The sequence below is a fragment of the Gymnodraco acuticeps genome, unplaced genomic scaffold (assembly GCF_902827175.1).
Source record: "Gymnodraco acuticeps unplaced genomic scaffold, fGymAcu1.1, whole genome shotgun sequence".
Taxonomy (NCBI): Eukaryota; Metazoa; Chordata; class Actinopteri; order Perciformes; family Bathydraconidae; genus Gymnodraco; species Gymnodraco acuticeps.
The window spans coordinates 2,621,854-2,633,191 of record NW_022990398.1 but is presented as its reverse complement, the minus strand read 5'-3'; the positions used below and the strand labels follow the sequence as shown (position 1 = coordinate 2,633,191).

Sequence of the window (11,338 nt, the reverse complement as noted above, 5' to 3'; positions counted from 1 at the left end):
TGCCCATTCATTTCTGACATTCTTAGAGTGCTACGCATGTCAAAATGGGAGTAATCCAAGAAACACATTGCACGCAGTGAGGATAAAAGCAACAGAAGAATGACATCATGGCAGATTATAACATTGAACTCACAGGGAAATGGCAAAAGTAGCTTTATAACAGCAATCCAAAGGAATTTACACCAGCAGGAGGCATGCAGTCTTAGTGTAAATGGCCCGCTGGCAATCATACTACTGTCATACACACACACACACACACACAGAATGTGTGGCGTACTTCAAAAACTAAAAGAGACACACAAAATAAAAATGATGACCATCATCATTCATTACTGTTCAATTAAAACAAGAAATTAGCTTAGAGGACAACTATAGCCTCCAGGTGTAGATGGTTTAATTTAAGATGATATCTCTATTCTTGTTTCTGTTCTTAATTGTGAAGCACTTTGTGAAATTCTATTTCTATGAAAGGTGTTATAATAAATAAACGTATTATTATTATTATTCGCTTTAGCTTTGGTCAAACTTATCGACATCTGCTTTGATATATCTGACTGCTCTGAGAGGACTGGAAAAGTGTAAGAACTGATACATGTGTCAATCAGAGTGGGGTAATGAGAAGCTGGCTCTTTAACAGCCTAAACAAATGTGACATATTGCCCAGCGGGCTGTGGTCACCTACATTCTTAATCTCACTGTTAGACTGTCCCTGTTCCCGTCTTTCAGAGGAGCTTGTTGAAGAAGTCCCACATAGGGGACCTCATGTCTGGGAAAGAGTAAGAGAAGAAGTGGGGGGAATTGAGGGAGAAGTGCGGATGGATGAGGTTGTGACTCCTAGCGCTAATGGATTTTGCGTCAGATGATGAGAAATATGATCTGCTCAGTGCTGTGTGTGTGTATGTGTGTGTGTGTGTGTTTGCATGTGTGTCTGTGTGTGTGTGTGTGTTTGTGTGAGAGTGTGTGTGTGTGTGTGTGTGTGTGTGTGTGTGTGTGTGTGTGTGTGTGTGTGTGTGTGTGTGTGTGTGTGTGTGTGTGTGTGTGTGTGTGTGTGTGTGTGTGTGTGTGTGTGTGTGTGTGTGGTGTGTGTGTGTGTGTGCTACATGTGGAGTGCATGGTTATGTGATGTCATTGGCAGTCGAGCCAAAATATGATGATCTCGGGTATTATCGGTATCTGTTTAAGGTATCCGGCTTTATCAACAAATACCCACTTGACACAAGAGTCAATGTGTTTTATCATTCTGTCTCTGTCTGACTCTCTCCCTAATCCATTCAGTCATTGTTAATCCAGCTGTGTGCTGGTACAAAAATGTGCTGAACATGGCTCTGAGCCGCGTCACTGAGGTGTGGATGTCATACCTGTCTGTGTTTTTGTTGCTTACATTATGATTGCTGTGAGCCACACAGTGACACATGCAGTGCTTTTACATTTCACACTATAGCACACTGGTGCCCCTAAGTGGAGCTCATCAATGTCATATGTACATGTCTCTACTCTGAGGTTAAGTGTTCTCGTCATGTTCTCAGTTGAATTCATTTGACAAAGAGGCCATTGTCCCTTGGAGCATCACTGTGACAGAGGAGGACAGAGGAAATAAGAGATACAGTCGTAAACTCTTGTTTCTGCAGTCGTCATTTGCCAGAGAACAACTAAAGTGGGGAAACTAGTCAGTCATTTGACCGTCTGACAGAAAGAAAGTAGTTTAGAGGTTTTGAAAACATCTAATATGTGTCATATTTTAGTCACAAACTGATTCAGATATCAAAACAACAATACAATGTTTTAATGTTGAGCAGCTGATTGCTTTTTGGACAGCGCTACATGTATTTTCTTACACAATAGCCTTTACACAAAAGCTAAGGCATTCCTTTAATTTGAATGACATAAAACAATTAGTATTTTACTAGTTATAGTGATTAAGCAGCAGAGACGCATTTCAACTTTAAACTCTGTTCCTAGCAGAGTGGATTTTTAGGAGTTTCATTAGAAACTAGAGGGTATAGTCTGTTCTCATGATGCCCAGATTAGGATTTGACAGCTTGTGGAGAGTGGTTGGTGTGGGAGTGAAATGGATCAAGAGACAAACACTGAGAGTGTAGAGGCTCATCCAGAGATTTAAACAAGTACAGACGAAAAGCAAATATACAAAGAGGAAGGGGAAGAGATCATGGATCAAGACCCATTAGAAAGAAGGAGCAGTCATATTGAGATTGAGAAGAGGAAGAGAGAAAAGGTGATGGAGATTGAGAGCCTGAATGGGAGGGGAAGTGAGGCATCACAATTAAAAGATACAGCTGCGCTGCGACGGATCATCGTAATATAGAGAAAACAGGAAGAGGAAATGCAATGGTGTATACACTAGAGTGACGGATATAGGGAGAGATGCTGAGCACTAAAACGTAGTAGAGGAGACAGCAGATGGTGGGGATTATTCTGGACTAAAATACTCTGGGATCTACAGAGGGACGGACGCAGACATAAACCGTTACGGACTCCATCTGCCAGAAATAGACCAAAAAGAGCTGTATGTCCACCATCAGCATAATGATCAAATGCTGCCTAGATGGCAAAACCCTAAACAGCTATAAACAACAAATCTCAGTTTAGATAATGCTGCTATTACTCTTGTGTTTTTAGTAAAACGACAATTGGGAGGGATATGATTTTTTTAGACTTAACCTAAACACATACTGCGTGCTATAACTAACACATAATATTACACATTGACATAATCTAGATCATTTATTTAGGGAGTGGTATGGCTCACTAGCTAGAGTGGCCTTATCACCATTAGGCAGTATGAATGTGTGTATGAATGGGTGTATGAATGGGTGAATGTTGGCATGTGTTGTAAAGCACTTTGAGTGCTCTGCAGTATAGAAAGGCGCTATTTACAGAGGCAGTTACCATTTTGCAGCAGGTGCAAGTGTACTAAAGTATTGAAGGATTTGTTTGTGTGTGATTATAGCTGATACTATAAGACACCCCTAATCCAGATTTTATGTTCACCATGATTAGGATAACAGGCTGCGCTAAATATGTGTGTGTGCATGTGTTCAGTGGGAAAAAAATTACAAACTGGTTCACAAATCTCCCCAGTAATGCCTCAATATCCATCCACCCACAGCCTGAACACACAGTATACATTTGAATGCCAATCAAACCACCCCATCGCCTTTTGCATGCAGAGAAACATCTGGAAATGAAAGACTTTTTTGTACCTTTCCCTGTGTGTAGATCAAACCTTGAACCTGCAGAAAAAAAAAGAAGAAAACATAATTACTGTTGTGTTTCGAGTGGGGCTGAGCAGATCATACAGTGTGCTGCAACACTGATGAAATAATTTAAATAAAAATAAACAACAGTATCTTCTCTCCGTGGGCAGACAGAACCCACACCATGATCTGTTCCCGTCAGCGGCTTTTCTCAATACTCCTCTATCATTGCCTATTGAGCCGTGTCACTCAAGACTTCTCTGCTGCAGCTAGTCATTGTGAGTACATTTTAACCTCAGCATTAGTGAGAGCATGGCAAACAAATTGACTTACTCTTTGTGTGTTTGAAAGAGAGTGTCTGTGTTTGTGCGTTATTGACAAATTATCTAACCAGACAGGGGACAGTTAATTAAATCATTCCCAGGCAATGACCACAAAGTCATTATTGTGACTGGTTGCATAGCCACCAAAAAAATCAACATGTGCGAGGTACATAAAAAATACATAAACATACTGTATGCACTCGTCTGTTAAGCCGCGAGCCTGTTTTTCAGGTCTCAGGCTCGAAAATGACATTCCCAGAACAAATGACCATATCCTCACTTCTAAAAGGGTTAAATTAATAATCCTTTTTCTCAAAGCAAGGTTACACCTGTGAGTTGTATGTAGAAGTGTCAGAATCAATATAGATGTTTTTATTTTAAAATAAATTCAGATTGAACACAGTAAAAAAATGTAAATTATTGTGTCCGTCCAAAAAAATGTGTTTACTTATAGTGAGAACCACCCTTGAATGATGGGATGGTAGACTAAAAGCTTTAGGAATCCAAACTACAACATATAATAAGTACCCTGCATCAAGATTGATGCAAAACAAGTGAAATATGACCTTTTTAGAGAGATTTAGCAACAAAAAAAACACTTCTGGGGTCATTTGGGTGGATTTGACCTATCTCTGGCCCCCCTTGCTCGATTTTTCTGATTGACCTTTTTCTAACCGTCAGAGCCAATGGAATCGAGGGGAACTCCCACATCAGTGGCGTAACTATCGACAGTGCAGCCGGTGCATTGCACCGGGGCCCACAGCCATCAAAGGGCCCATGCAAAAAAAAAAAAAAATATATATATCTTTTTTTTCTAATATATACTTTATTTTGGGGGCCCCAATGGCATTGACTGGTTCACGCAGTCTTCAAAGTAACCTAGCAACCCTAATTAATTTTGTATTTGTCTGTCCAATTGCCCTTGCTCCCTTTCATGTCATGTGATACCTATTGCGTGACGAGCGGAAACCCGCGTTTAATCAACATCAAAAGTTATATGTACTACACAGCTATAGCAGCAGCAAGATCGGCAGAATTATAACAAATTGAATAGCTTGCATTTATAATGTACAGCAAACCAAAACACAAGAGCGGCGCTCAAAAGAGAAAGGACAAGAGAGAACAAGGAGATGTAAAGGCTAAACAACAAAATTAGACAGTTTTTTTTGTCATACATCGTCCTCGAAATCGAACGCTAACGTTGGTAATGTTGACGTGCAGCGGCAGCCGGAGCCGGAGGCTAACGATAGCTCACCTGCCTCACCATCATCTAGCTCCACAAGTGAAGCTGTATCCGTGGCTGTGCGACCTTCTTCTCCAGCCATGAGCCAGGAGGAAAGGATGGATTTGGCTGTGCCCGGCGGTGGTCCTACAGTTCCCGCAAGGGCCCCCCCCCAACCGATAGGGGACTCTATGGCGCTATTGAGACCCCGACGCCAAGATCAAAGGCTATATTATAGCAACCGGCCATGTAGGCCTATCGGCCCATTCCCCAGAGACACACATCAAGGAAACAGGTGTTTCTCTCGATGTATTACACCACCACTACCAGAGCAGGTATCAAACTGCCACGGACATGGCTGTGTTACTCCCCCACCCTGGACTGTGCCTATTGTGAGCCGTGCTGGCTGTTCGCAGACCGAGGTGCACCGTTCTACAGTGATGCGTGGACATGCGTTGTCTGCGAGGATTGACTCACATGCACAATCGCAGGTCCCATGGTCGGAGCGTGTGACATAATGGAACAGTGGAGAAAAAACGAGCGAATCGATGCAAACATGGGACGAGAATGCAATGAATGCCTGCTAATTACTGGAGGACAGGTACTTGAGCAGATTGGTCCAACATTACAATCACTCTGGCCACTTGTAACTGGCTTTTACTGAGGACATAGGGTAGATATCTGGACAGGCCCAACAGTGGAAACTTTCCAGTATGATATAACTTTAGCTATGTTACGATCCAGGGTTCTGAAAATAACTTGTTGAGCGACACACAAGGTGTCTTCTGTGAAATACTTGAAGTCCAGCTGTTCAAATGAGATTACTGGAGACAGGTACTGAGCATATTGTCAACATTACAATCACTCTGGCCACTTGTAACTTGGCTTTAGAGGACATAGGTAGATTCTTGGACAGCCCAACGTGGAAACTTTCTCAGTATGATATACTTTTAGCATGTTACGATCCGGTTCTGAAATAACTTTTTGAGCGACCACAAGGTTCTGTGAAATACTTGAGTCCAGCTGTTCAAAATGAGATAATCTACATAATCGCAAAGCGGGTGCAGTGCGACATTCAAGTAGAAATAAATAATGCTCCGTTTTATGTTGTTTGGAAGTAGGCTATATTTTTCGTTTCGTTTATTTAATTAATTAATTTCAAGACAACTTTGGGAATTTTGTTTGTTTGTTATGAGTTTTAAATAGATTTTGAAAGTAGAGGAGAGAGAGAGAGAGAGAGAGAGAGAGAGAGAGAGAGGAGAGAGAGAGAGAGAGAGAGAGAGAGAGAGAGAGAGAGAGAGAGAGATGAGCTCGAGAGCGAGAGAGAGAGAGAGACTGAGTTGGGGGGGGGGGCAAACAAATATTTGCACCGGGGCCAATCACAACCTTGTTACGCCACTGTCCCACATACTCCTTATTTGGTAATGTGTGTGTGTGAGACTTAACGCATAGCCAAAACCGGAAGCTGCGATAACTCTGGTGGCTACCATTAGCAGCTAACTTTTACTCTCCGATTTTTACATACAAATTGAATTATGGATTATAAATTTAAAAAAAATATTGCACAGAAACATTATCAACCTATGGATTAACTGATTCAGCCGCGTTTTTTCTCGTTTTAATGCCATTGAACAAGTATTTTGATCAGATTGACAGCTACGGTAAAGGTACGTGTTGTGATGTCTGTGTTTGCTTCACCTGTCCGAGTTCGGATCACTCAGTGATGATGATATATATACCTAAATAATCTGTGGAACCTCAGCTTTAATCCAATATCTTGTATGTGCAGCTACGATAAGTAATAAGGGTATCTTTTATCTTGAGTTCTGTGCCAAAGTGCATTAGCATTTTCGCTCAGGGGTCATTTAGATGCTTCTTATGAGACTTGTGTTTTGTTTTGGTAAAAATGGTTTGTATCGTCAATTAGCTGAGATTCTTCCCGTTAATCTGGTATAACACATTAATAGGTTCTTAAATATTAAGATGCCCTGAGACAGTGCAGAGACAGACACACAGAAAGCCTTTTTCCTTCATGCCTGCTCAAATTGTAAACTGGCACATGTTTGCATCTTCACCTTGTATTGTTAGCATGCATAACAACAATCGGAAATCTTTCCATTACTATCAGCTGTGTCAAATAGCTTGTGCGTCCAATAAAATAACTTGCTCTGCCAGGCAAAATAAAATCAGATGGCGGCTGGATTTGCCTCAATTGACTTCAATCTGACAGGCTGCCAATATCATCTTTACTGCCATCGTCATTACAGTTAGCAGCAATGACCACATTTGACTTCTGCTCGTATAGCGGCAGCAAACTAAACTTTCTATGTTTCAAATGTTACAGTATTAAAGAATAAAGTGTGTTACAGATGACTGCATGGCCATTTCAAATACATGCTTAAAGTGCAAATTGTGATTAATTATTTCAGCTCTGTGTAAAGAGGTTTGATCATGCCCACTGTCCACAGAGGACATAACAGAAAATACTTTGCAGATACATTTGCATCTTCATTTTGATACATAATAAATAATAGATTCACTGGGAATTATAATTAATGTTGTATACACCTCCCAGTGCCAAACTCTGCTTACTAACACTGCCAGTAGTAAATTCCCCAAAAGAACAATTCCCCGAAGCACTCTACCCTCAAATACTGTATTCCAGTCTGAAGCAGATGCCCTGGAACCAACCATCTCATGTGTGGATGATGACCTGTTGTCTTGTTGGTTTTACACGTGCTAACAGATGCTCGCTATTTTTCCACTGAACAGGATCTGCTCAGTGGGGTGGTCCAGCGCTGGCTGTGAATGATCAGTAACATTTTGCAAAGCTACAGTGAGTGTCATCAGCGATAAAAGCTTTTTGCCACGATGGAACCACTTGACATGGCTTCTCCTGGGAAAACATGCATTCAGCTTTCGCTTTAGATTACAATCTCTTTGCTTTCCTAAATAGTACATACTCAATACTCCAGGCATATATTAGCAACATATGCCAGGATTTATAATAGATTTTTAAATGAAGTTCTCATGTTGAACAATCAGTCTTCTTTTTATGTAATGCACAATCAGAAATACTCTATTCCCCCACAGAGGGGAAACTACACTCCCTCATTGTTATGCACTGTAGTTTCTTTTATGGAATCGTGAAAAGAGGAGAGTTGGGCAGTTAGGCATGTCCTGTGCCGGAAAACCTTTAAATCTCTCAAGCAGTGAAGAAACTGACCACTGAGGCTACAGGAAGCCTGGAAACAACAGAGCTGCTGTGGCATACAAATCAGCTTAACAACGTGTTTCTAAGACACACACACACACACACACACACACACACCAATGATGTCATGTGCAAGTCTATGTCTGGGGTTTTAATCCAAAATATATTAAATCACATGATAAATCTCATTTAGCCATATACCGTAAACAATCATTGTATTTGTCCTCATGTTACCTTTTCAACACAACCAATGCCTCAGCATTATGGTTTTCATGTTAGCTGTTGATATAACATTTTGTAGAGTGCCGAGTGCTTATAATCTTGGAAACATATGATCATGTGCTCGGTCCTATTACACCCCCTTGATGTGTGACAAGATCAAAACTCACACGAGGAAGGCCTTGTACTTGTTTAGCCATGTCTTCACATTCGATTCCTGAGGATTCGATTCAATGTTAGGATTTTGAGTTTCTTCACAATGCATTCAATGTTAGAAAGAAAAAGCACACAGTGATAATAGCCTATATTTTCCGCATGAGCTGGCTCTGGGAGCAGACGTGTAAGCTGAGGTTGACGCTGAGCCTGACTGATCCTTTTCATCTGCTGACAGACCCATCAGCAGCAGAACCTTTACACTGTACGGCCTAAGCGTCCTGCACTCGAAGACCGAGACGAGCGATCATTTCATCAGTTGTCAAGCAGCGTGGCCTCACCACTCTCATTCATAAAGGTTGGCCAGCTGGAGCAAAGCCTCATAGTCGTTCATTAAAATATGGTGTCCAAGTAGAAAATTCAACATTGATTTATATTTTGTATTTTCAGAAGTCCTTTGTTTCATCCAAATCAACCTGCTCCCTCTGCAGATTTCCACACACTTTGACTGTAAACATAAAAAGACAATGCAGATATGTAGTATGGGAACGTATGTGTTGTTCTGGAGAAATACCAGAAAAGTATATGTACACATTAAAGTAAATCTGACAGAAATATATCTGAAGAAAATGCCCCTCCCTTAATGACCTGGTTGGGAAAGGACTGAATTAATGATTGGTTGAGGAAACCTGTCATGTCAGAAATAGCGGCAACAAGTAACACTCAAAGCAGAAAGTGCTTTTAAATGAATGCCATGTATCGTTTCCTAGAGTGACTGCATCCAAGAACAAACAAGCTAAAATACACATTTGACATGTAATCAACAGACTGTATAGTTCCCTGTCTGAATGCCATTATGCTCCATCTAACTCTCCCAGTAAAACGGTGTGATTAGTCACTGCGTGAGTCTACACCGAGCAGGTTGAATTGAATCTCAACCTCTGAGGCACTTTACAGGATATTTCAAACCATTACACAAGCTCAACAATTTGCAGTGGCTGCCAAGCACCTTCAAGAGAATGTCAGTTTCCATGGAGACCAAGCCACCAAAGCTGTAGGCCAGTCTATCGCCACGAGTCAAAAGAAAATAACGGTAAAATCCCACTGATGGGCACATATCAAAAACCCTTTGTGTAATTGTCTCTTGTGTACTGTCTTTTTTTCCTCCCGACATCCTAGTTATTTCTTAATCTTTACTCTCAAGCATCTGCCCTTGCGTTCGCCCATGTTAATAATTGCACACTTGCATTTCCTTGGCAGGTTCACTCAAACCCTGGAGGCATTTGTGGGAGTTAATGGAAAGATGTTTCATTTTAAAGAAAGTTGTAGAGTGGAAAAACTAAGTCAGAAGAGGGAAACCTAAATCAATAAATAACAAAACATTTGTTTTGACAGTAGCTTTACTTGGTTGTTTAACGCTCCTGCAACATTTAACCAAGAACAATGGATCAGAGTATGTGTATAAAACGGGTTCCTCATAACGCAAACCTAGTTCGCCTACAGAGGGTTTTTAGCTTCTCTCAGCTCATTGCCCCCGCCAGGGAACTTCACTTTGCTGTCGATGGGAGCGGCTGGTCCAAATAAATAAGACCAATAACCAATAAAGTTGAAAAGAAGATTAAAGCAGACCATGAACAACTCCCTGGATACAAAGTCCTGCATCAGCAAATCTCTATTAAAAAGCTCAAGGAAAATAACAATGCACCTCTCATTTCCGACCAAATTGACTGATACATTAGATTTACAATTTGTTCTGTATTTGTAATACTTTTTCAAACCTTATTTAATAAAAGTTTTTCTCTCTCTCTGTAGCATAATGATTAGCAATACTTAGCTCTTCATTCTTCTTCTAAAAGCTGTCTAAAAACAGCCAGTAAACACAGGAAGAAAGGAAAGACCCAAATGATGACAATAGAATTCAAGGTTTGATAGAAATTCATGGAGTAGGTGAGCGTACAGAGTTATGAAACAGTCAAGGGAGCCAGTTCAAACAAATCCAAAAGGGGCATGCAGGAAATCAAAAGACCAAGAAGCGATAATACTGCAGTTCCCATGCAGTTCAGATAAGAGATTTACAGAAACATGCTGTGGGCCAGTTTATATTGTGGGTGATGGCTGATTAGGGAATGAAATGCAGGTAGGATGTGAAGGCCATGAAACAAATGAAGGACGTGGGAACAGGTGTCTAAAGATGGGAGGGGCAGTCAGGTGATTAGAAAAGGAGGGAAAGATCGAGGACATCTAGTGGAAGGTTGGAAATTAGAAAATTAAAGGCCTGGGGGAAAAGGAATAGGGCTGCAGATGAAATGCAGAGAGAAGTACACAATAAAACAAATCACTCTGGGTTACCTCAAGTAAAGTAAGAGTTGGACAGCTTCAAGGAAAAGAACAATGTGTCTCCCAGAGGCAAACCTACGCTTGGCTCTCCTGCTAGTGTGTACAGCCAGAAGACGATCACCAGGTAGTGAGCTGAGCAGCAATGATTTAGATAACATGCCTAAACAAACCCCCTTAAGAGCGGAAGATTTACTTAAAACCAAGCAAACACATCCGTGGCATATATTCACACATGATTTCATGACCCACGGTGTTCACACCTGATTCTCTCCCCCTCCTGAGTGTTAATCAAGTTGTTTGTTTCAGGAAGGCATTATTAGTTTTTTCTCTTTGATTGCGTAGGTTTGAATGCCTCCGAGTGAGCGTGTGAGCCCGCTCATGTGTGTATCAAGCATCAAAAAACACACACTGTCCTTGAGAGTGCTGCAAACTCATTTAAACACAAGTAACAAAAGCCCCTCACGGCGACATCACATTGATCATTTTTCATTGCCAGCTCTCTTCATTACAATGCAGGCTGCAGCAGAGAGGTTGTTAAAGGATGTTTTCCTTTATGGAGAATGATTTGTTTGTTTTACATTCCACCTCACTAGCCTCCTGGGCCCTAGCCTACATTACAGCACAAAGACTATATTAATCATTGATGATCAGACTT

The 11,338-nt window shown here is 41.0% G+C and overlaps 1 protein-coding gene across 2 annotated transcripts in view; it reads right to left on the bottom strand.

Annotated features, from left to right (window-relative positions):
* Window positions 1–11,338, bottom strand: part of igsf11 (immunoglobulin superfamily member 11) — a 98,555-nt gene that overhangs the window by 64,736 nt on the left and 22,481 nt on the right. For both annotated transcript variants that reach the window (XM_034224771.1, XM_034224770.1), the window contains exon 2: window positions 3,222–3,251. In XM_034224771.1, coding sequence (XP_034080662.1) covers window positions 3,222–3,251 — 30 coding nt within the window. The remainder of the gene's footprint in view (window positions 1–3,221; window positions 3,252–11,338) is intronic.